Here is a 25669-nt window from a genome sequence, read left to right as displayed (position 1 = left end):
AATGATGTGATTGACTTGACCCATTCCGTTAGCTTAGCACTTGATCGTTTGTTTACTGCTATTGCTTTCTTCATGACTTATACATGTTCTTATGACTATGAGATTATACAACTCCCGAATACCGAAGGAACACTTTGTGTGCTACCAAACGTCACAACGTAACTGGGTGATTATAAAGGTTCTCTGCAGGTGTCTCCGATGGTACTTGTTGAGTTGGCATAGATCAAGATTAGGATTTGTCACTCCGATTGTCGGAGAGGTATCTCTGGGCCCTCTCAGTAATACACATCACGATAAGCCTTGCAAGCATGATAACTAATGAGTTAGTTACAGGATGATGTATTACGGAACGAGTAAAGAGACTTGCCGGTAACAAGATTGAACTAGGTATTGGGATACCAACGATCGAATCTCGGGCAAGTAACATACCGATGACAAAGAGAACAATGTATAGTGTTGTGCGGTTTGACCGATAAAGATCTTCGTAGAATATGTAGGAACCAATATGAGCATCCAGGTTCCACTATTGGTTATTGACCGGAGACGTGTCTCGGTCATGTCTACATAGTTCTCGAACCCGTAGGGTCCGCACGCTTAAAGTTTTGTGATGATCGGTTTTATGAGTTTATATGTTTTGATGTACCGAAGGTAGTTCGGACTCCCGGATTTGATCACAGGCATGACGAGGAGTCTCGAAATGGTCGAGACATAAAGATTGATATATTGGAAGCTTACATTTGGACATTGGAATAGTTCCGGGTGAAATCAGGATTTACCGGAGTACCGGAGGGGTTCCGGAACCCCCCGAGGACTAATGGGCCTTGTTGGGCCATAAGGGAAAGGGAGAGGGGCCGGCCTAGGGCAGGCAGCGCGCCCCCTTCCCCGTGTCCGAATTGGACTAGGAGAAGGGGGGGTGTCCCCCTTTGCTTCTCTTTCTCTCCCTGCCTTTCCCCCTCCTAGTAGGAGTAGGAAAGGGAGGAATCCTACTCCTACTAGGAGGAGGATTCCTCCTCCTAGGCGCGCCAACAGGGGCCGGCCGGCCTCCCCCTTGGTCCTTTATATACAGGGGCAAGGGGGCACCTCTAGACACACAAGTTGATCAGAAAGATCTCTCCCAGCCGTGTGCGGTGCCCCCCTCCACCATAATTCACCTCGGTCATACTGTAGTAGTGTTTAGGCGAAGCCTTGATGCAGAACTTCATCAATATCGTCACCACGCCATCGTGCTGACGAAACTCTTCCCTGAGCTCTACTGGATCGTGAGTTCGTGGGACATCACCGAGCTGAATGTGTGCTGAACACGAAGGTGTCGTACGTTCGGTACTCAGGATCGGTCGATCGTGAAGACGTACGACTACATCAACCGCGTTGTCATAACGATTCTGCTTAATGGTCTACGAGGGTACGTGGAAAACACTCTCCCCTCTCGTTGCTATGCATCACCATGATCCTGTGTGTGCGTAGGAAAATTTTTTAAATTACTACGTTCCCCAACAGTGGCATCCGAGCCAGGTTTTATGCGTAGATGTTATATGCACGAGTAGAACACAAGTGAGTTGTGGGCGATACAAGTCATACTGGTTACCAGCATGTCATACTTTGGTCGGTATTGTTGGTGAAGCGGCCCGGATCGACATTATGCGTACGCTTACGTGAGACTGGTTCTACCGACATGCTTTGCACAAAGGTGGATGGCGGGTGTCAGTTTCTCCAACTTTAGTTGAACCGAGTGTGGCTACACCCGGTCCTTGAGAAGGTTAAAACAGCACTAACTTGACGAACTATCGTTGTGGTTTCGATGCGTAGGTAAGAACGGTTCTTGCTCAGCCTGTAGTAGCCATGTAAAACTTGCAAAAACAAAGTAGAGGACGTCTAACTTGTTTTTGCAGGTCATGTTGTGATGTGATATGGTCAAGACATGACGCTATATTTTATTGTATGAGATGATCATGTTTTGTAACCGAGTTATCGGCAACAGGCAGGAGCCATATGGTTGTCGCTTTATTGTATCCAATGCAATTGCCCTGTAATTGCTTTACTTTATCACTAAGCGGTAGCGATAGTCGTAGAAGCAATAGTTGGCGAGACGACAACGATGCTACGATGGAGATCAAGGTGTCGCGCCGGTGACGATGGTGATCATGACGGTACTTCGGAGATGGAGATCACAAGCACAAGATGATGATCGCCATATCATATCACTTATATTGATTGCATGTTGAGGGAGTCCTGGATTAGGGGGTCTCCGGACAGCCGGACAATATCCTTTGGCCGGACTGTTGGACTATGAAGATACAAGATTGAAGACTTCATCCCGTGTCCGGATGGGACTCTCCTTGGCGTGGAAGGCAAGCTTGGCGATACGGATATGTAGATCTCCTTCCTTGTAACCGACTCTGTGTAACCCTAGCCCCCTCCGGTGTCTATATAAACCGGAGGGTTTTTTCCGTAGGACGACAACAATCATACCATAGGCTAGCTTCTAGGGTTTAGCCTCTACGATCTCGTGGTAGATCAACTCTTGTAATACTCATATCATCAAGATCAATCAAGCAGGAAGTAGGGTATTACCTCCATCGAGAGGGCCCGAACCTGGGTAAACATCGTGTCCCCCGCCTCCTGTTACCATCCACCTTAGACGCACAGTTCGGGACCCCCTACCCGAGATCCGCCGGTTTTGACACCAACATTGGTGCTTTCATTGAGAGTTCCACTGTGTCGTCATCATAAGGAGGGATGGCTCGTCTCGTTGTCAAGAACAACATCACCTATGGGGGAGCCCTGGCTGTAGGCCAAACTCTCTGACTAGGAGGCTTCGTCATGACCGCCCGCTCAGCCGCTGCGCCGACGATGACTTCTCGGGTCATTGAAAATAGCCTCCACATCGGCTCGAAATTCACAGAGCAGATGGATCCAATGGAGCTCTCCTCTTTGAATGAGCTCTTGGATCGCATCGCCGCTCTGGGAGTCGCTACAGACTACGATCGAATTGGGCTTAAACCCGACCAAAGGGAGATTAGCCCTCAGCTGGTCACCCATCAAATAGCGGTGGTGGAGGAGCAATGCGGCGATTCTTCCTCCATCCTGAGGACCAACTATGTCCGAATTCCCGAGCTCTCCGAGCCGCATACCCGTCCAGGGGAGGACATCACCCTAACCCTGAACCTAGAATCAGGTAGCATGCTGGACCTGCGGGGCAACATCCCGGAGCACGAACTTCCAAGATCGAAAACTCCCCCGCCCCTGGGTCTCAGATTGGGTCATGTTCTGGACTTAAATCCACCCACCTAGATGTAAACGATCTTTCCCACATTAGGCAAGAGCCCCAAGAGACAGTACATCACTACTGGGCCAGATTCCTCCTTGTAATGAACAAGGTCAAGGACTGTCACGAGGAAGACGCAATTTCATTCTTTTGCAACAATTAAACGGACAAGGGAATCCTAAACGCCATAAGTCGCCGTGACATAGCACACTTCGCTGACTTGGTGGCCATAGTACGGAAGTACTGTGCGATGGAAAGCTCCTGGAAAACGCAAAAAAAATTTTGGGATAATCCGGCTCAGACAAAACCCCCAGTCCGAACTAAAAGGGTGCACTCTCATAAGTCGCCCGACTCAATTACAAAGAAGCAAAAGCCCACTACAGGGCGTGGAACCGTATTGGAGGGATGGATTAACGGGCCCTGCAAAATTCATAGTACAACGGATACCATACCAACACACAGCCTTAGAGCATGTTGGGTACTCCGGCAGGTGGCCAAGAGCAGTGAGGATCTCCTCATTCAAAACACCGCAGAGCACCATCCCGTGGATAACAATACAGTATTGACAGTCTTCGAGACCTTTGCCTCAAATAATAGGCGTAAGTGAGCACTCCGCAGCCTTGCCGAAGTCTGCCACGTGGCAGCAATAAATCCATGGAGCGACACGGATATCACCTTCAATGCCAGTGACAAACCTAAATTCTGAACAGCCCGAGCACCAATCGCCTTGGTCCTCAGTCCAATTGTGGACGGCTTTCGGCTTACTAAAGTGCTCATGGACGGCGGCAGCGGATTAAACCTCATTTATGAGGAGACTCTTCAAAAAATGGAAATAGACAGAAACCGTATTGAGCAAAGTAGCAAGACCTTCCGAGGAATCATCCCCAGTTGGGAGGCACGTTGCGCTGGGAAAATCACACTAGATGTGGTACTCGGCACTCTGGAGAATTACAGGTCCGAAGAAATTACATTCCAAGTGGCCCCGTTCAGTAGCGGATACCACGCACTTCTAGGGCGGGAGGCATTCACGATCTTCCAAGCCATACCCCATTACGGGTACATGAAGCTCAAAATGCCCGGGCCCAATGGAATCGTCACTCTAGCTAGTGATCCAGACATAGCACTCCGCGCCGAGAACAAAACAGCCGCACTGGCCCTCGAGGCATTATCTGAAGCCCTTGCGGCGGAGGAATTAACTGCGATGTGCTCCATAGTGGACAGGGACGACGTGATACTCGACAAAAGATCCAAGTCCACCTATTTTAAACCAGCGGATGAAATAGTCAAATTCCAAATCCATCCAACGGACCCCACAAAAACAGCATCCATCGGGGCACAGTTAAACCCCTCTGTAGACGCCGCACTATGTGAGTTCCTGCGCGAGAATTGGGACATATTCGCTTGGCATCCTTCAGAATGCCAGGAATCCCATGCAGGCTGGCTGAGCATAGCATTAACATTCTAAAGGGATTCAAGCCGGTCAAACAGACTCTTCCGCGTTTCTCCGAACCTAAGCGACAAGCCATGGGAGAGGAGCTAGCCAAGTTACTGTAGGCCGGATTCATTAGAGAAATAAACCATCCGGACTGGCTAGCAAACCTGGTAATGGTACCAAAGAAGGACAAATCCTGGCGCCTATGCATCGACTTCAAGGACCTTAATAAGGCTTGCCCAAAGAATCCCTTCCCCCTCCCTCGCATCGATCAAATTATCGACGCCACCGCAGGACACGACTCATTGTGCTTCCTCGACGCATACTCCGGTTACTAGCAAATTAAGATGGCGGAGTCTGATCAAGCCGCAACGGCATTTATCACTCCATACGGCCCCTTCTGTTTTAACACAATGCCCTTCGGGCTCAAAAACGCCGGCACAACGTATCAACGCATGATTCAGACATGTCTGGAAAAGCAGATCGGCAAAACAGTGGAGGCGTACGTAGACGATGTGGTCGTTAAAACCAAACACGTCGACTCCTAAATAGACGACTTGAGGCTCACGTTCGACAATCTCCGAACATACGACATTAAGCTCAATCCGGAAAAATGCGTTTTCGGCGTACCCGCCGGAAAGCTCCTGGGCTTCATCGTCTCCAGTAGAGGAATTGAAGAAAATCCGGCTAAAATCCTAGCTCTGTCGCAGTTGGCTATCCCAATTGACCTCAAGCAAATCCAGAAGTTAACTGGATGTGTGGCGACCTTAAGCCGCTTTATCTTCCGATTAGGAGAAAAGGCACTCCCCCTTTATCGCCTTCTTCGGCGCACCGAACACTTTGAGTGGACGAACGCAGCCACGGCCGGACTGGAAGAAATAAAAGCCATCCTGGCCACCAACCCAATCTTGGTCGCGCCAAATGTCGGCGAACCAATGCTGTTATATATAGCGGCAACTCACCAAGTTGTAAGAGCAGTGCTCGTCGTCGAACGAGAGACAGACGGACATAAATTCCCACTTCAGAAGCCGGTATATTATGTATCCACTGTCCTCACTCCATGCAAATCACGGTACCCACATTATCAAAAGATAGCATACGCGGTATTCATGGCATCCCGGAAATTACGACACTACTTTCAAGAGTGTTCAATTACGGTGGCCTCAGAAGTACCACTCAACGACATAATAAACAACCGCGATGCCACGGGCCGGATTGGCAAATGGGTTATCGAGCTCCTCCCGTTTGACATAACATATAGACCACCGCGAGCCATTAAGTCGCAAGTACTGGCCGATTTCGTCACCGAGTGGACAGAAGCCGAACTCCCTAAAGAGTACGGCGCGTACTCCAATTGGATCATGCACTTTGACGGCTCTAAAATGCTGGCTAGTCTGGGGGCTGGCGTCGTCCTAGTGTCCCCCACCGGAGATACAGTCCAATAAGTACTCCAAATACTATACACATACTCCAACAACGCAGCCAAATACGAGGCCCTATTACATGGTCTCCGGATGGCAGTTTCCATGGGCATTCAACGCCTGGAGGTGCGTGGGGACTCGAAGCTCGTGATATCTCAAATAAATGGAGACTTGGATGCCAAGGATCTGAAAATGGTGGCATATCGCAACGCCGTCCTCAAAATGTCAGCTCAGTTCGAGGGGCTTGAATTTCACCATGTGGCTCGGGAAAACAATCAGGGGGCGGATATCCTCGCCCGTATCGGTGCTAAACGCAATCCTGTCCCACCTAACATCTTCTTGGAAAGGTTGTTTAAGCCATCCGTGGTATGGGAAGGGGACACCGGTAACAATAGTCTGGACCCGGCCACAACACCAGATACCGAACACTCTGACACAATCGGAGGCTCTGCCATCAAAATAACACCTTCAACCCAGGTGAGAATGGCTGTCATCACCCTGTGGATAGAACCATTCCTGGCCTACCTAACCAGGCAGGAACTACTCGAGGACCAAAATGAGGCACGCTGCATAGTGCGGCGATCTAAAGCCTACAAGGTCCACGAGGGAGAGCTTTATTAGGAAAGCACAACCGGAGACCTTCAAAGGTGCATCTCCGAAGAGGAAGGGCGGAAGCTTTTGGCAGAAATCCATGCTGGACTTGGCCGCACCATGCCGCAGCCCAGGCCCTTGTAAGCAAGGCCTTCCGTACAAGTTTCTATTGGTCGACAGCCCGAGCAAATGCACAGGATCTGGTCCAACGTTGCGTCGGTTGCCAGCTTTTTGCAAACCAAAGCCATATGCTGCATACCTCTCTCCAAACAATCCCCATTACTTGGCCCTTTGCGGTCTAGGGGCTTGATATGGTCGGACCCCTCAAGGGGGAACCCATAAGAAAAAAAAATACTTACTAGTCATGGTGGATAAATTCACCAAATGGATAGAAGCCAAACCCGTTAAAACGGCTAAATTTGGACCGGTGATATACTTCATATCTGGGGTTGTACACTGTTATGGCATCCTTCACAGCATCATCACTAACAACGACATGAACTTTACAGCCGACGAGGTAAAACTTTGGTGCAGCAACATGGGCATCAAGCTCGATTATGCTTTTGTCTATCACCCGCAAACTAACGGTCAAGTCGAGCAAGCAAATGGTCTTATCATGAGCGGCATCAAACCCAGGTTAGTGCGGTCATTAAAGGAATCAAACATGCACTGGGTAGAGGAGCTCGACTCCGTACTATGGGGGCTGCGGACCACGCCGAATCGCACTACCGGATACACACCGTTTTTTATGGTGTACAGCGCAGAGGCGGTTCTGCCTTGCGACATAATTCATGACTCGCCTCGAGTGCGTATGTACAAAGAAAAAGAGGCTGAGCTCGATCGGCAGGACAGTTTGGACGCCCTGGAGGAGGAGCACGACGTGGCAAAAGCCCGTTGCGCATTCTATCAGCAACACGCTCGAAAGTATCAAAGCAGAGAAGTACGGGCCAAAACCTATAATGTTGGTGAACTAGTTCTACGCCTGCCGGAGAAGAAAAAGAACAAGCTCAAGCCCAAATGGGAAGGTCCCTTCATTATTGACCAGGTTCTGACCGGTGGAGCGTACCGTCTGCGGGATGCATCGGACAATCGACTCGAGCCAACCCATGGAACGCAACCAGACTCCAAAGATTCTACGCCTAGTGCCGGACTCTATGTTCGTCTCCTTACCCCCGTCAATTTTTTGCATATCCGTTATCTGTCTTTTCTCTCTTTCTCTCTTCTTTTTTCTTCTCCTCAAGGCCTTAAAAGGCTAACTTGTGTCTTGACTACACAATCTTGACGCGCTAACTGCGCTCATTATACCTGGGGGCTTCTTATACAGAAGCTTAATATAACTATTTTTTTGGGCTTTATGCCCCACACATGTGTTATTCTTCCACATGTACATTTTTCGCCATTATATGCATCGATATGACTTAAGTTTTGGCCAAGCTGGGTTTCCTGGCTCTTGTATTTACGCCCTACGTTCCCGTTAATTCGGCTAGGGCATAAGGGGAGCACCTATGCGATTGTTACTGCCGGGTCAGCCGGATGTGTACCTCAGACTGGGTGAAGCCGAAAGCTAGCGTTCTTAAGGGAATATTCGGTTGGTGAACAAAAGATGACTTTTATTTATTTTGATACATGCCCCCAGATGTTTATAGCCAGCGTCTCTTTTCGCAGTTCGGACATGCACATTAGGGCATGCCTACCCAGGAAAAGGAAGCCTTAACGGAACTATTCTCCTTGGAAGATGTTTCTTACTATCCATGTAATATAACATAGCTAGTTGGGTACTTGTCTGTTCAATTACTTATGACCCCTACGCCTGGTTTCCACGCATACCCCGGTTTTTACATAACCGAGTGGGTATTCGGATACACTCCGGACTATCGGGTCCAGAGGTCGAAGCTAAAGGTCTGCCATGAAAATGATTTACAATCCGGCTAGGGACATTATATATGTCACTTGAAGTACACAGTCACTAAGACTGACTAAATTCTTCTTCTATACCATCCAACAGGCTGTCTAGCCTACAATCCTGTTGGGAATACTTTTCGGCTAATTCTATTTGGTCATACACCAAACTGACGGGGATTTCTTTCCCATCGGGCCCCATAGGTCTGACCTCGACCATGTGGTTTGGGTCAGCTTTGGTATATCGCGTCTTCACCATGGCCCAGGCTTCCCTTGCAGCTTGTCGGCAGGCTGATATCTTCCATAATCGGAAGCGCCGCCGCGCTCCCTTGAGCTTCTCTATAAGCTCCCTCATGCCTCCTGGCGGGGAGGCGGAAGGCCACAAGGCTTGGCCAATACCCTGCATCACCTGCCGAACTTGTTCGTGCAGTTGTGAGAGCTCTGGTAGAAGATCACCCGCAGACCCGGGCATCTCCTCCGCGGAACGACCCGTCAGCATACCTGCAGACATAACTCTGTTAGCCGGCTTCTTCGCCGAACTCTTTCAAAAGTTCGTTCAAGCACTTACTGAAAATGCCGCGTCAAAGCCGCTTATTCTCCTTCACGGAGTCCGGAAGCTGGGCTCGGACATCTTTCAGTTCCACGCCCAACTGGATATTGGCGTCCTGGAGATTATTTTTCTCCTGCCTGACCCGCGTAAGCACGCGCTCGCCAGCATTTAGCTGTCGATTAGCACGTTGCGCATTCTCCGGCACGGCCTCCGGATTCACTCCGGAGTCATCTGCAACATCTATTGTTAGATTTGCATGCATGCCACATACTATCTGGTACCTGTCATTCTTTGCAATGGAAACAAGTGTTACCAGAGGGAGCCTTCTCGGACTCCTTCAACGCGGCAACCGCGGCCCGTAGCTGGGAATTTGCACTCTTCCAGCTCTTGAGACAAATGGGTATTCTTCTCTGTAAGAACCTGCACAAATAATGATCCTTAAATCAGTTGTGTTAACTGTTTCAAGTCTCAGGGGCTACTGATATATATATATATATATATATATATATAATCGTCAGATTTTCTTACCCGTATATCCTTTACATACTGGTCTGTGGCTCTGGCAAGACCGTTTTGAGCAGCACGGATGTACGCGTCTCCTGAGTTGAAGGCATCGAACGCCTCTTGGGAGAAACAAGCGTCACGGAGTACGGCCCGATGACGCCTGTGATTCATGGCGCTCTCCACTTCGGAATTTGTAGCGGATAGTCTATCCGCATCCTCTGTAGGAGGAGCATCCGGCGTTCGCCTCGTGTTAGCTTCTGCCTCTATGTCCGGCCCTAGAGCCCAACTGGTGGAGGCGTGATCAGCAACCTCTCCGGATATAGTCCGGCGAGCGTTTTTCCTACTAGGAAACATGGACGTCATTATATTTTAAGAAAGACGACAACCATAGAGCAAGGTTCTGTATCATACCTCTGCGCCAGCGTCTCAGTCCTGACCGCCTTCCTTTTTAGCCTACCCGGCTTCGTGGCGAGTCACTCCGGTTCGGCATGGTGTCCCGAGGGCCTTCCCTGTAAAACACCATATGTGTACGGTAGGTGAAGTGCATAAAAGGGGATCCTTCTCATAAGTTGGGACTCCGGTTTTTCTTACATGCGATGCAGGGAGTAGCCCAGGATAGTCGGCTATGATGGCCACCATGGCATCATCACAGCTCAATTGATAGAATGTCTTGTCGATCAGCTCCACAAATATGTCCAGATCCTCTTCGAGTCCGGGATCAAGGGCCCGGTCAGGGTCCTCCGGTTGTGGAGGTGTGATGTTGACCTCCCTTACAACTTTTCGCAATTCCTGCCATGAAACGGCAAGGTGAGTATTTATGACGAAGAGTGCGGGAAGGTTGGGAGTAAAAAGTGACAGCTCACCCAGCTTGGAAGGTTGTACATGGAGAACCCATCCCGTGGCTTAATACGGATGAACTCCTCTCCCTCTCCCTTGAACAAATCGGACAGAATTTTTGCTAGAGCAGCAACTGAGTCCGGTCCCTTACGCCTGCAGCGGGTGGCATCATCTTCCCCGTTAAAGCGCCACATGGGGCTCCCTTCATATTGAAGTGGTTGCACCCCCGCATTATACAAATTGACATAACCTCGATTATTGTCAGTCTTGATTGAGCCAGCACTTTTATCCGGCCCATCAGGTAAAGGACTTCTCCGTTATCTTCCTCCTGAGGGTTCCATGGGCGCCAGCTTTGGCGTTTCTTCAAAGGGGCATTGTCGAACTCGGGAAGACCCATCCGAATAGGATCTGGAAGGGGGACGTCCTCCATGTAAAACCACTCCAAAGGCCAGTCTTCGGACGTCTTCTTCGGGGTACCGGACAGGTATCCGGTCCCGGTGATGCGCCATATTTCGGCTCCACCCACTTGATATGTTGACCCCTTCTGTGTACGGGGCACAAGGCATAATAGCCTCTTCCACAGCTCGAAATGAGCCTCGCAGCCTAGAAACAGCTCACAAAGGGCAACATAACCATCGATGTGTAATATGGAAGCGGGGGTGAAATTATGCAACTGGAGGCCATAAAACTCCAGGAGCCCGTGGAGGAACGGATGGATTGGAAATCCAAGTCCCCTTAGTAAATAAGGGACAAGGCATACCCGCTCCCCCTTGGAGGGATTGGGGAAGCTCTCCGCTTGCTCCCGCCATTATAGGTGGCGAGCCCGGCTCGAACGGGGACCATATACACTGGAGGGAGAAATCCATGGGTCTGTAACTCTACTAATTGGCTGTGCGGGACGGAACACTTCTCCCAATCACCGGGCTTAGGGCTACGGGAGCGGGAGGAGGAGCTGCGATGGCTGGCCATGTTGGAATGGATTTTTCCGAGCGTGCTCCGATGGATACTCGCTGTGGGAGGATGGTGTGGTCTGGATCTAAGTATCCCCGTCTCTTTAATAGACAGTTTACTTACATGGCTAGGGTGGCGAATGTAAAATGCCCTGGCTCCTCGCATTCGATCGACACGTGGAAGATAGCCCTTATTGGACGCGGAAGCCAAGAAGTGCAACATTTATGGGGACCAGACACTACTCAGCAGATATTCAGAATTTGGAGAAGAACCCGCCTTGCAATGCCGAAGAAAATCTGTGCGCCGGACTCATCGTCATTGAAGCCTGGTTCGGGGGCTACTGAGGGAGTCCGGGATTAGGGGGTCTCCGGACAGCCGAACTATATCCTTTGGCTGGACTGTTGGACTATGAAGATACAAGATTGAAGACTTCGTCCCGTGTCCGGATGGGACTCTCCTTGGCGTGGAAGGCAAGCTTGGCAATACAGATATGTAGATCTCCTTCCTTATAACCGACTCTATGTAACCCTAGCCCCCTCCAGTGTCTATATAAACCGGAGGGTTTAGTCCATAGGACGACAACAATCACACCATAGGCTAGCTTCTAGGGTTTAGCCTCTACGATCTCGTGGTAGATCAACTCTTGTAATACGCATATCATCAAGATCAATCAAGCAGGAAGTAGGGTATTACCTCCATCGAGAGGGCCCGAACCTGGGTAAACATCGTGTCCCCCGCCTCCTGTTACCATCCGCCTTAGACGCACAGTTCGGGACCCCCTACCCAAGATCCGCCGGTTTTGACACCGACACATGTGATGTTTATCCTTTATGAATCTTATTCTACTTTGTTTGACGGTAGCATTATAAGATGATCTCTCACTAAATTTCAAGGTAAAAGTGTTCTCGCTGAGTATGCACCGTTGCCAAAGTTCGCCGTGCCGAGACACCACGTGATGATCGGGTGTGATAAGTTCTACTTCCATCTACAACGGGTGCAAGCCAGTTTTGCACACGCAAAATACTCGAGTTAAACTTGATGAGCCTAGCATATGCAGATATGGCCTCGGAACACTGAGACCGAAAGGTCGAGCGTGAATGATATAGTAGATATGGTCAACATAGTGATGTTCACCATTGAAAACTACTCCATTTCACGTGATGATTGTTTATGGTTTAGTTGATTTAGATCACGTGATCACTTAGATGATTAGAGGGATGTCTATCTAAGTGGGAGTTCTTGAGTAATATGATTAATTAAACTTTAATTTATCATGAACTTAGTCCTGGTAGTATTAGCATATCTATGTTGTAGATCAATAGCTCACGTTTAGCTCCATTGTTTTATTTTTGATATGTTCCTAGAGAAAACTAAGTTGAAAAATGTTAGTAGCAAAGATGCGGATTGGATCCGTGATCTGAGGATTATCCTCATTGCTGCACAGAAGAATTATGTCCTTGATGCACCGCTAGGTGACAGACCTATTGCAGGAGCAGATGCAGACGTCATGAATGTTTGGCTAGCTCAATATGATAACTACTTGATAGTTTAGTGCTCCATTCTTAACAGCTTAGAATCGGGACTTCAAAGACGTTTTGAATGTCATGGATCATATGAGATGTTCCAGGAGTTGAAGTTAATATTTCAAGCAAATTCCCGAGTTGAGAGATATGAAGTCTCCAACAAGTTCTATAGCTAAAAGATGGAAGAGAATAGCTCAAGCAGTGAGCATGTGTTCAGATTGTCTGGATACTACAATCGCTTGAATCAAGTGGGAGTTAATCTTCCGGGTAAAATAGTGATTGACAGTATTCTCTAGTCACCATAACCAAGTTAGTAGAACATCGTGATGAACTATAGTATGCAAGGGATGACGAAAACTATTCCCGAGCTTTTTATGATGATGAAATCGATGAAGGTAGAAATCAAGAAAGAGCATCAAGTGTTGATGATTAACAAGACCACTAGTTTCAAGAAAAGGGCAAGGGGAAAGAAAGGGAACTTCAAGAAGAACAGAAAGCAAGTTGCTTCTCAAGTGAAGAAGCCCAAGTCTGGACCTAAGCCTAAGACTAAGTGCTTCTACTTCAAAGGGACTGGTCACTGGAAGCGGAACTGCCCCAAGTATTTGGCGGATAAGAAGGATGGCAAAGTGAACAATGCTATATTTGATATACATGTTATTGATGTGTAATTTACTAGTGTTTATAGCAACCCCTCGGTATTTGATACTGGTTCAGTTGGTAAGAGTAGTAACTCGAAACGGGAGTTGCAGAATGAACAGATACTAGTTAAGGGTGAAGTGACGATGTGTGTTGGAAGTGGTTCCAAGATTGACATGATCATCATCGCACACTCCCCATACTTTCGGGATTAGTGTTAAACCTAAATAAATGTTATTTGGTGTTTGCGTTGAGCATGAATATGATTTGATCATGTGTATTGCAAAACGATTATTCCTTTAAGTTAGAGAATAATTGTTGTTCTGTTTACATGAATAAAACCTTCTATGGTCATACACCCAATGAAAATGGTTCATTGGATCTCGGTCGTAGTGATACACATATTCATAATATTGAAGCCAAAAGATGCAAAGTTAATAATGATAGTGCAACTTATTTGTGGCACTGCCGTTTAGGACATATTTGTGTAAAGCGCATGAAGAAACTCCATGCTGATGGGCTTTTGGAATCACTTGATTATGAATCATTTTGATGCTTGCGAACCATGCCTCATGGGCAAGATGACTAAAGACTCCGTTCTCCGGAACAATGGAGCGAGCAACTGACTTATTGGAACTAATACATACTGATGTATGCAGTCTGATGAGTGTTGAGGCTCGCGGCGGATATCGTTATTTTCTGACCCTCACAGATGATTTGAGCAGATATGGGTATATCTACTTGATGAAACATAAGTCTGAAACATTTGAAAAGTTCAAAGAACTTCAGAGTGAAGTGGAAAATCATCGTGACAAGAAAATAAAGTTTCTACAATCTGATCGCAGAGACAAATATTTGAGTTACGAGTTTGGTCTTCAATTAAAATAATGTGGAATAGTTTCACAAGATCGTGCCACCTGGAACACCACAACATAATGGTGTGTCCGAACGTCATAACCGTACTATTATTGGATATAGTGCAATCTATGATGTTTCTTACCGATTAACCACTATAGTTTTGGGGTTATGCATTAGAGACAGCTGCATTCACGTTAAAAAGGGCACCATCTAAATCTGTTGAAATGACACCGTATGAACTGTGGTTTGGCGAGAAACCAAAGTTGTCGTTTCTTAAAGTTTGGGGTTGCGATGCTTATAAGAAAAGGTTTCATCCTGATAAGTTCAAACCCAAATCGGAGAAATGTGTCTTCATAGGATACCCAAAGAAGACAGTTGGGTACACCTTCTATCACAGATCCTAAGGAAAGACATGTGTTGCTGAGAATGGATCCTTTCCAGAGAAGGAGTTTCTCTCGAAAGAAGTGAGTGGGAGGAAAGTAGAACTTGATGAGGTAACTGTACCTGCTCCCTTATTGGAAAGTAGATCATCACGGAAATCGGTTTCTGTGACTCCTACACCAATTAGTGAGGAAGCTAATGATGATGATCATGTAACTTCAGATCAAGCTACTACCGAACCTCGTAGGTCAACCAAAGTGAGATCCGCACCAGAGTGGTACGGTAATCCTGTTCTGGAGGTCATGTTAATCGACCATGACGAACCTACGAACTATGAGGAAGCGATGATGAGCCCAAATTTCGCTAAATGGATTGAGGCCATGAAATCTGAGATTGGATCCATATATGAGAACAAAGTATGGACTTTGATTGACTTGCCCGATGATCGGTGCATTAAGAATAAATGGATCTTCAAGAGGAAGGCGGACGCTGATAGTAGTGTTACTATCTACAAAGCTCGAATTGTCGCAAAGTGTTTTCGACAAGTTCAAGGTGTTGACTACGATGAGATTTTCTCACTCGTATCGATGCTTAAAAGTCTGTCCGAATCATGTTAGCAGTTGCCGCATTTTATGAAATCTGGCAAATGGATGTCAAAACTGTATTCCTTCATGGATTTCTTAAAAACAAGAGTTGTATATGATGCAACCAGAAGGTTTTGTCGACCCTAAAGGTGCTAACAAAGTGAGCAAGCTCCAGCGATCCATCTATGGACTGGTGCAAGCATCTCGGAGTTGGAATATATGCTTTGATAAAGTGATCAAAGTATATGGTTTTATACAGACTTGCGGTGAAGCCTGTATTTACAAGAAAGTGAGTGGGAGCACTACAACATTTCTCATAAGTATATGTGAATGACATATTGTTGATCGGAAAGAATGTAGAATTTTCTGGAAAGCATAAAGGAGTATTTGAAAGGAGTTTTTCAAAGAAATACCTCGATGAAGCTGCTTACACATTGCGCATCAAGATCTATAGAGATAGATCAAGACGCTTGATAAGTTATTTCAATGAGTACATACCTTGACAAGATTTTGGAGTAGATCAAAATGGAACAGTCAAAGAAGGAGTTCTTGCCTGTGTTGCAAGGTGTGAAGTTGAGTAAAGACTCGAAACCCGACCACAACAGAAAATAGAAAGAGAATGATAAGTCATTCCCTATGCCTCAGTCATAGGTTCTATAAAGTATGCTATGCTGTTTACCAGTCCTATTGTATACCTTAGCATCTTTCTGGCAAGGGAGTACAATAGTGATCTAGGAGTAGATCACTAGACAATGGTCAAAATTATCCTTAGAGGACTAAGGAAATATTTCTCGGTTATGGAGGTGATAAAAGAGTTCGTCGTAAAGAGTTACGTCAATGCAAGCTTTTTACATCGATCTAGATAACTCTAAGTCTCAATCTGGATACATATTGAAAGTGGGAGCAATGAGCTAGAGTGGCTCCGTGCAGAGCATTGTAGACATAGAAATTTGCGAAATACATACGGATCTGAATGTTGCAGACCCGTAGACTAAACTTCTCTCACAAGAAAACCATGATCACTCTTTGGGTGTTAATCACATAGCGATGTGAACTAGATTATAGACTCTAGTAAACCCTTTGGGTATTAGTCACATGGAGATGTGAACTAATCACATAAAGATGTGAACTAGATTATTGACTCTAGTGCAAGTGGGAGACTGAAGGAAATATGCCCTAGAGGCAATAATAAAGTTATTATTTATTTCCTTATATCATGATAAATGTTTATTATTCATGCTAGAACTGTATTAACCGGAAACATGATACATGTGTGAATACATAGACAAACAGAGTGTCACTAGTGTGCCTCTACTTGACTAGCTCATTGATCAAAGATGGCTATGTTTCCTAGCCATAGACAAAGAGTTGTCATTTGATTAACAGGATCACATCATTAGGAGAATGATGTGATTGACTTGACCCATTCCGTTAGCTTAGCACTTGATCGTTTGTTTTACTGCTATTGCTTTCTTCATGACTTATACATGTTCTTATGACTATGAGATTATACAACTCCCGAATACCGGAGGAACACTTTGTGTGCTACCAAACGTCACAACATAACTGGGTGATTATAAAGGTGCTCTACAGGTGTCTCCGATGGTACTTGTTGAGTTGGCATAGATCAAGATTAGGATTTGTCACTCCGATTGTCGGAGAGGTATCTCTGGGCCCTCTCGGTAATACACATCACTATAAGCCTTGCAAGCATGATAACTAATGAGTTAGTTACGGGATGATGTATTACGAAACGAGTAAAGAGACTTGCCAGTAACGAGATTGAACTAGGTATTGGGATACCGACGATCGAATATCGGGCAAGTAACATACCGATGACAAAGAGAACAACGTATAGTGTTGTGCGGTTTGACCGATAAAGATCTTCGTAGAATATGTAGGAACCAATATGAGCATTCAGGTTCCGCTATTGGTTATTGACCGGAGACGTGTCTCGGTCCTGTCTGCATAGTTCTCGAACCCGTAGGGTCCGCACGCTTAAAGTTCTGTGACGATCGGTTTTATGAATTTATATGTTTTCATGTACCAAAGGTAGTTCGGAGTCCCAGATTTGATCACGGACATGATGAGGAGTCTCGAAATGGTTGAGACGTAAAGATTGATATATTGGAAGCTTACATTTGGACATTGGAATAGTTTCGGGTGAAATCGGGATTTTACCGGAGTACCGGAGGGGTTACCGGAACCCCCCGGGGACTAATGGGCCTTGTTGGGCCATAAGTGAAAGAGAGAGGGGCCGGCCTAGGGCAGGCAGTGCGCCCCCTTCCCCCTGTCCGAATTGGACTAGGAGAAGGGGGGACGGCGCCCCCCCTTTCCTTCTCTTTCTCTCCCTGCCTTTCCCCCTCCTAATAGGAGTAGGAAAGGGAGGAATCCTACTCCTACTAGGAGGAGGATTCCTCCTCCTAGGCGCGCCAACAAGGGCTGCCCGGCCTCTCCCTTGCTCCTTTATATACAGGGGCAGGGGGGCACCTCTAGACACACAAGTTGATCACAAATATCTCTCCCAGCCGTGTGCGGTGCCCCCCTCCACCATAATTCACCTCGGTCATACTGTAGTGGTGTTTAGGCGAAGCCCTGATGCGGAACTTCGTCAACATCGTCACCATGCCGTCGTGCTGACGAAACTCTTCCCCGAGCTCTACTGGATCGTGAGTTCGTGGGACGTCACCGAGCTGAACGTGTGCTGAACGCAGAGGTGCCGTACGTTCGGTACTGAGGATCGGTCGATCGTGAAGACGTACGACTACATCAACCGCGTTGTCATAACGCTTCCGCTTAACGGTCTACGAGGGTACGTGGACAACACTCTCCCCTCTCGTTGCTATGCATCACCATGATCCTGTGTGTGCGTAGGAATTTTTTTGAAATTACTACGTTCCCCAACACCTAGTAGTTAAGTATCATCATGTGATGATATTATATATATATATATATATATGTATATATATATATAATGAATTCCATTTCTATCTGTTTTTGTATACTAACTAGCACAAATGTCCGTGCGTTGCAACGGAAGATCTGTCATAGGAGTCACTCATGAGAAAAGAAAAGATGGGCCACTTGAGGATTGCGACACGAGCACATTAGTTGTACATGGTTTCTAGTCGCAATTCACCCTATCTATTGCTTAACTAAAGAAATGATCGTCGTTGTACATAGTTTTACCATATCTTTCTGTTGCACTCAGTGTGTTGGTCTCAACTGCATGCCTATGTCGTGATGCAAGTTCCCCATCACAACTCACTCTATATAAATCCGTCTGGTCGATATTAAGTTTAATCCAGAAAACATCTTTCTTTTGACATTCTACAAGCCCTGACAAACAGTTATGATGGGGAAGAGCAAGCCTACTCGATTATTTAATTCCCCTCAAAATAAATAAAATGCGAACATAAAAGACTCATACAACTTTACATATTATACTTTTTTCCTCAATATGGCAATCGTAATACAAAAGGAGATAGGCCAAAAGATTGACTAAATGCATATGCTAGTTGCTCCACAAGAGAGTATAGAGCTGCCGCAATATTAGAAAAACAATATGATAGAAAGAACTGGAGATTGCCTACTTAGGCAGAGAGATGTGTATGCACACAAACGGCCGATATTTCAACTTCGACATATGTGGGCGGTTTGAGAGTCCGCGTTGGAGATGCCCTTATGTGACATAAACAGAGGAACATTTTGGACAACGAAAGCTGGTTCTGAGAATCATTCTTGTGGACACCTGTATTTTGAAAAAAAAATTACAACGTAAAAAAGAAAGATAATATGTGAGGAGTGCCCATTATTATAGTAAAGATACATGCTCTATAACTAACAAACATAAGGAACATTAAATATTAATCCCCAAGCAATAATAAAGAAATGTATGTTAGAATTTATTCTTATCTTTTCTACTAAGCCAAGAAAAGACATGTGTTTGGTGGAAATAATTGTTCAGCTGATTTTGCAAATCATCAAATAGGTAAGATGTATTTCTTTTTTGCCATCCCAAAAAAGGATGCAGTTACAAACCATCATTAGATCATACGCATGCACATGTGCTCACAGTTAATAATCTCAGACCACCATTACATCAACATCCAATTGTTTTCAGTGTGCTACACAAATTAACTTTTTTGGAATAATAATAAATATCATAAGATAAAAGAACTCCAGTCTAAAAATACCCATCAAACTACTCGATGAGATGAATTGCTCTAAAATCTAGGAGAACTATTCGATTGAAGCTACCAGAAATGATTTGCGAAGATGCCGTATGTCAAGTTGGCAAAAACAGAATAAAATCATCCAGTAGTTTGGTTCACATGAATTAAATCCACATATTTGGCATGTTGCAGACGGTTTACCTTTGTTAACTAAGAAATTGATATTACCAAATAGTTGTATTTTTTCTATCAAGGAAAAGCAAACAAAGTCTTACCACGGGGAGGTTACTTTCTGCAAAGAAAGAGAAATATAAGATTACTTCCTACAGAGAAGGAGAAATTTGTGGTTACTTTCTGCAGAGGAGAAATCTCACCTCAAAAGAACAATGACATGTAGCGACTTTGATAAACTAAGAAATTGATTTACTTCATAGGTAGCAACATTTCATTTGCAGCACACACGTAAATCCATCTTTCCTTTAATGTGCAGCGTACACACATCCCTTCTGAACTCCATGCCATCTCCACATATTTGGCATGTTGCGGACGGTTTACCTTTGTTAACTAAGAAATCGATATTACCAAATAGTTTTGTTTTTTCTGTCAAGGAAAAGCAAACAAAGTCTTACCACGGGGAGGTTACTTTCTGCAAAGAAAGAGAAATATGAGATTACTTCTTACAGAGAAGGAGAAATTTGTTGTTACCTTCTGCAAAGGAGAAATCTCACCTCAAAATAACAATGACATGTAGCGACTTTTTTTTGATGGGAAAGTTTACTTTATTAATCAAAAGATAGCAACATCGTCTGCTAAAAGATTTCCAATAAAACCAGGCGGGTCATGAACCCATCGGGATGGATTATTAGCACGACCCCAACATGCTAACTCATGAGCTACATTATTCGACTCCCTAATACAATGCTCGATAGTAAACTTCCCGAAATCTTCCAAATAACTGCGACATTCATCCAACACCAGCGCTGCCACCATAGAATAGCCTCCATTCAGTTTGAGTGCCTCCACCATCGTGATATTATCTGATCTTACTATCACATTATGGCACTCTGTTTCCTTTGCTAGCTTCATTCCTTCCAATATAGCCGCAGCTTCAGCTGTCTCTACATCGGGTACATGATCGAGTGTTGCTGTTGCTGCAGACATGAAATTTCCACGATTGTCCCGGATGACTACTCCACAAGATCCTGCGTACTCTCCTTCTCTGAACGACGCATCGACATTAATGACTATCTGACCAGCGAAAAATCCCGGCCAGGTGTTCACTTTTGGTGTCATTTTTGGTTGTGCTCCACGGGCATAGTTCAGAGATAGGGCTGCTACTGCTACGGCCGTTCGCGCTGGAGAGACAATATCTACTCCAGTGCAAAACTTGCTTTTTCGGCCACAAAGATGCCGTGTCTCGCCTCAGCTCGATATTTATTGATGTTCGGAATAAAAATATCTACTCCAGTGCAAAACTTGCTTTTGCCTTCTTCCAGTAATAACTGATAGGCACTGAGCGCGTGACCGCGCTTATCTGCTTTCGCGCTAATGCTATATGCCGGAGCTCTCCACCGGAGCACCGCGGCGAACAAGTACACCGGGCCTCATCCAGCCACCGTCTCTCCCAACGCAGCAAGTCACACTTCATGAGCTCCTCCACTAACTTCGATCGATCCATGGACGCCGCGTCCCCGTCCGACGACCAGGAGCAAGGGCTGCACCAAACGGTGTGGTCGGATCCGCCGAAGCGACCGGCGGGGCGCACCAAGCTCAAGGAGACGCGCCACCCGGTATACCGTGGCCTGGCCGGGGGGTGGGTGTGCGAGCTGCGCGTGCACGGGACGAAGGGTTCCAGGCTCTGGCACAGCACCTTCGCCGCCGCTGAGACGGCGGCGCGCGCGCTCGCGCTATCCGGCTGCGGCGCCTGCCTCAACTTTGCCGACTCCCGCCTGTTGGATGCTGCCAGTTCTCGCGGCCGGGTTGATCGGCTTCGGCAGCGCACATGTGATCAAGGACGCAGTGGCCATCGCCGTCGTGGCGGGCCAGCGCAAGCAACCGCTTGTGTCTCCGACGAAGGTGGCCGACTAAGACGAGCACGCCCATAGCTAGCCGAGGCACAGCGCGCTGTCCATATTTCATGTCCAGCGAACTGTTGGACGAACTCTGGTTTGGCGGCATGGACGCGTCATACTTCGCGAGCTTGGCGCAGGGCATGCTCGTGGAGCCATCGGCCAACGGAGATTGGCGGGACTACGGCGGTGAGTAGACTAGAGTGGCCTGGAGACGCCCTATGGATATGGAGCTACTTGCTCGACTAGAGCAGTGTAAACTAGTGCTATTATTCTATGGAGCCAGTGCTTGCTTCAATATTCTATGGAGTATTGGTATAGATTCTGTTCTTCTCAATATGGGAAGAAACAGAGTAGGCATGGAGCGCAATTTTTCCCCAATGTGTTCATTCACTTATCGAGAAAGTTTCCTGTTTCTATTTTTGGGAAGGACTCATTTGCTCTTCACCTTTTATCAGTATAGCCAATAAAGTGTGAATAGTACTCTACTACCGTAAAAGTGAATAGTGCGTCCATTATTGGTCCAGAACTCGTGTGAGCACGTACTCCATGAACCCAAATAAATCATTCTATGACAAGAAGTTTACATGAATTTTATTTGTTATATATAAAAAGATTATACATGAACGAGCAAAAGACACACGGAGGTGCGTTACACCAAATAATGGGTTGCCAAAGGTAAATCTAAGTAACGCGGAAAGAAATTACTTATCTTGTTTTTTGTTCTTTGATTCAAATTTGGACTGTAAATTTGGGTCAGGTTATACTAATTCACTATTGGCCCAGAACTCGAGTATGTAGGTTGTGTCTACGTATTCAAATATGTTTAGCGTATTTGGATGCTTTATGAAGGATTTTAGTTCTTGGTATGCCAGTTCCACCACAAAACACGATATGCAGGGTAATATTGCATGGACTCGCTTGCACTGTCGAAACCTTGACTTTTCCTTTAATTTCCTGTCAAATTTCTCGCAACGATGTGAGATGCTGCATTCGATCGATGTACCGAGGAATGACCCCGGTGAAAGTATAGAACATACACGCAATGTTAATCTTCACGAGTCATATTTTCAGCGTCCACACAGAGTAAATCACTCCCATCACTTTGAAGCCTCATTTGGTTTGGAGGATTTTCATAGAAAAATCGTAGGAATAAGTATTTCAGAGGAAAATTTTCTATAGATGCATTCATAGGAAACATGTACATTAATTTTATAGGAATACTATTCATTTCATGTGTTTTTGGAGAAAACTAGACATCCACTCAAAGCTCTTTTTTTTTAGGGGCGAGGCAAGACAACCCCTTACGTTGACAAGTGGCATTCCCATCAAATTTCTATACCACACCTGATTCCTACGTTTTAGTTTTCTCCAAACCGAAAATGAGGCCTGACATGGTCACTCTTGTTGTTGACTTCAACACCAACAAAAAAATAAGAATATGACGGGCAACCCATAAATTCCTAGATTTAAGTAGTGAATCACCTGTCATGAGGAGGAAGAGAACATGGTGACATGAGGAGGGTTAAGAAGAGAGATGATCAAGCTGACAGGGTTCATGCACAGGTGCTCGACATGCACCCGCTGTGGGTAATCTCGATGCCATCCCCTCTCACTTGATTAACCCTTGTCGATGATGGTTTATCAAATGATGGAATGGGAGGATGAAACGCCAAGGAAGAATGTGAGTCTAGCTTGGCATACCTACAACGAAAAAAACTAGGCAGGCCAAGCTAAAGGAAAGCACAAAACAAAAATCAAGTTATAAACCATATATGACTTCCGTAAGCATTGGTAAGCACTAATTACTTTTGGTTCTTATTGGTTGCAAGATCAATAGATGACGCCAGTGAAATTTGGGAAAAGAATCAAAGAGCGGAAATTACACCTATGCTTGTTGGCTAGGTCGCCCATTGCCATCTCAAAGGGGATGGATGCGAATTGTTTATATGTTTCCGATACAATTTGTTGAAATTCCTTCTACTCCGGATACAAGGTTGTCTTGGTATGCTAGTAATTATATTTACTGATGGGCTAAGTGGACCATGACACACCTCGCCCCTCCAGTATCCCTGAGTGACTGTACCTACACGCCTCTGTCGTTTTCTTTGCTTTAGATGATTTGGCAAGCTTGAGGGACTAATTGCGTTCGTAATAGAAAAGCAAAAGTCCTTCATAGATCAGGGTTGGTTTTTGTTTGGTACCCGCTACTCTACCCGAAAAGCACATAAAAGTTACTCCCTCCTTAAGCTAATATAAAAGCGTTTAGAAAACTAAAGTAATGATCTAAACGCTGTTATATTAGTTTACAGAAGGAGTACAACTGATTCAAACAAGGCCAAATGTTGTCACATGGTAGCTAAATACACTTCACCAGCAAAACAAAACGTAAATACACTTCCACATCACAAGAACACACTGATTTGATGCTAAGATGAAAACGCCGGGAATGGGATACACCAACACACCTAAATTAGCAAGTTGGCCGTCACCCACGTTTTCTCGCACCCAGCCGACGAGCACAAACGCGGTTAAAAAGATACTCCATGCATGCCTATGGGCTGTGAGGTGATGGAGGGAAGCTGCCTTTTCTTTGCTTAACGCAGCAAACCCCCTACACGTCTACACCGAGGAGTCATGCTACACGCGTCGACCGGGGAGCGGTCCAGCGCCGCACACCACAAGCTGTCCCCGCGCCGACGGGCAAAGCCGTCGCATTTCACCGCGTACCGCAAAACTATAAATAAGCACACTCTAGGCAAGCCACTGGTTTACTGAGTACTCCTAGTCTCATAGGTCATAGCCACCAAGGCAGCAGCCATCACGGCTCCTTACTCCAGCCAGCCAACTAGCCTAGCAAAAGTACGTAGTACCACCGCCTAGCTTGCTCGGCGGAGCGGCAATGGACACGGGCCCGGAGCGCAACTGGAACTCGCCGGCATCCCCGCCGTCCTCGCTCGAGCAGGGGATGCCGACGTCGCCTGCGTCGCCGACGCCGAAGCGCCCCGCGGGGCGAACCAAGTTCAAGGAGACGCGCCACCCGGTGTTCCACGGCGTGCGCCGCCGGGGCAGCAACGGCCGGTGGGTGTGCGAGGTGCGCGTGCCGGGGAAGCGCGGCGAGCGGCTCTGGCTCGGCACGCACGTCACCGCCGAGGCGGCCGCGCGCGCGCACGACGCCGCCATGCTCGCGCTGTACGGCCGCACCCCCGCCGCGCGCCTCAACTACCCCGACTCGGCGTGGCTGCTCGCCGTGCCCTCCTCCCTCTCCGACCTGGCGGACGTCCGGCGCGCCGCCATCGGGGCCGTGGTGGACTTCCTGCGCCGGCAGGAGGCGGGCGCCAGCGCCGGCGCCGTCGCTGAGGAGGCCCACGTCGACGGGATCGCCTCCGCCGCGTCGGCGCCAGACAATGCCAGCTCGTCGGCGGCGGCGGCCCACTCACAGCCGCCATGCGCCAATGCGGGGTACGAGGTGCCGGACGCATTGTGCCACGACATGTTCGAGCTCCACACGTCGGGCGAAATGGACGCGGGCACGTACTACGCGGACCTGGCGCAGGGGCTGCTCCTGGAGCCGCCGCCGCCGCCGTCCAGCGGGGCGAGCTCGGAGCACGGAGACGATGCGGCGCTATGGAACCACTGATGACACCGAGCGGGGACTCGGGTCAAAACTATCTTGGCTCCGTTGATTTATTTCTTTATTATTTATTCCGAAAAAGCGCCCCGTACGTGCACGGTGTGGACCCATGATGGGCATAATAAAAGGCCAGTGATAGGCGCCGGTCGCAACGCACCCGTCCAATTCATCCATTAACAGCCGTTAGATGTAACGCCCCTTCCCCCACTCTCAAAAAAATTTGACGCTCCCTACAATCGTCTTCTTCCCAATTCCCCACGCTTCCGCACACAGAGGATCGCCCCCTCCCCTCCCCTCGACTTGCCGTCGTCGGGGCCGTGGTCGACGAGCTCCGGCTGGGTCCTGACCTGTGGCCGTCA

The 25669-nt window shown here is 47.0% G+C and overlaps 1 protein-coding gene and 1 pseudogene across 1 annotated transcript; both read left to right on the top strand.

The window, feature by feature from the left end:
* Positions 1-21130: 21130 nt before the first annotated feature.
* On the top strand, positions 21131-21833 carry LOC125510213 (dehydration-responsive element-binding protein 1B-like; annotated as a pseudogene).
* Positions 21834-24459: 2626 nt separating this feature from the next.
* On the top strand, positions 24460-25466 carry LOC125510212 (dehydration-responsive element-binding protein 1H). Its single transcript, XM_048675313.2, has one exon. It carries the CDS (start codon positions 24579-24581, stop codon positions 25314-25316), a length of 738 nt encoding a protein of 245 aa, XP_048531270.1. The 5' UTR covers positions 24460-24578; the 3' UTR covers positions 25317-25466.
* The last annotated feature ends 203 nt before the right edge of the window (positions 25467-25669 follow it).

Source organism: Triticum urartu, chromosome 5A (genome assembly GCF_056163025.1).
Source record: "Triticum urartu cultivar PI428250 chromosome 5A, HENAU_Tu73, whole genome shotgun sequence".
Classification (NCBI taxonomy): domain Eukaryota; kingdom Viridiplantae; phylum Streptophyta; class Magnoliopsida; order Poales; family Poaceae; genus Triticum; species Triticum urartu.
This window is presented reverse-complemented; position numbering and strand designations above follow the sequence as displayed.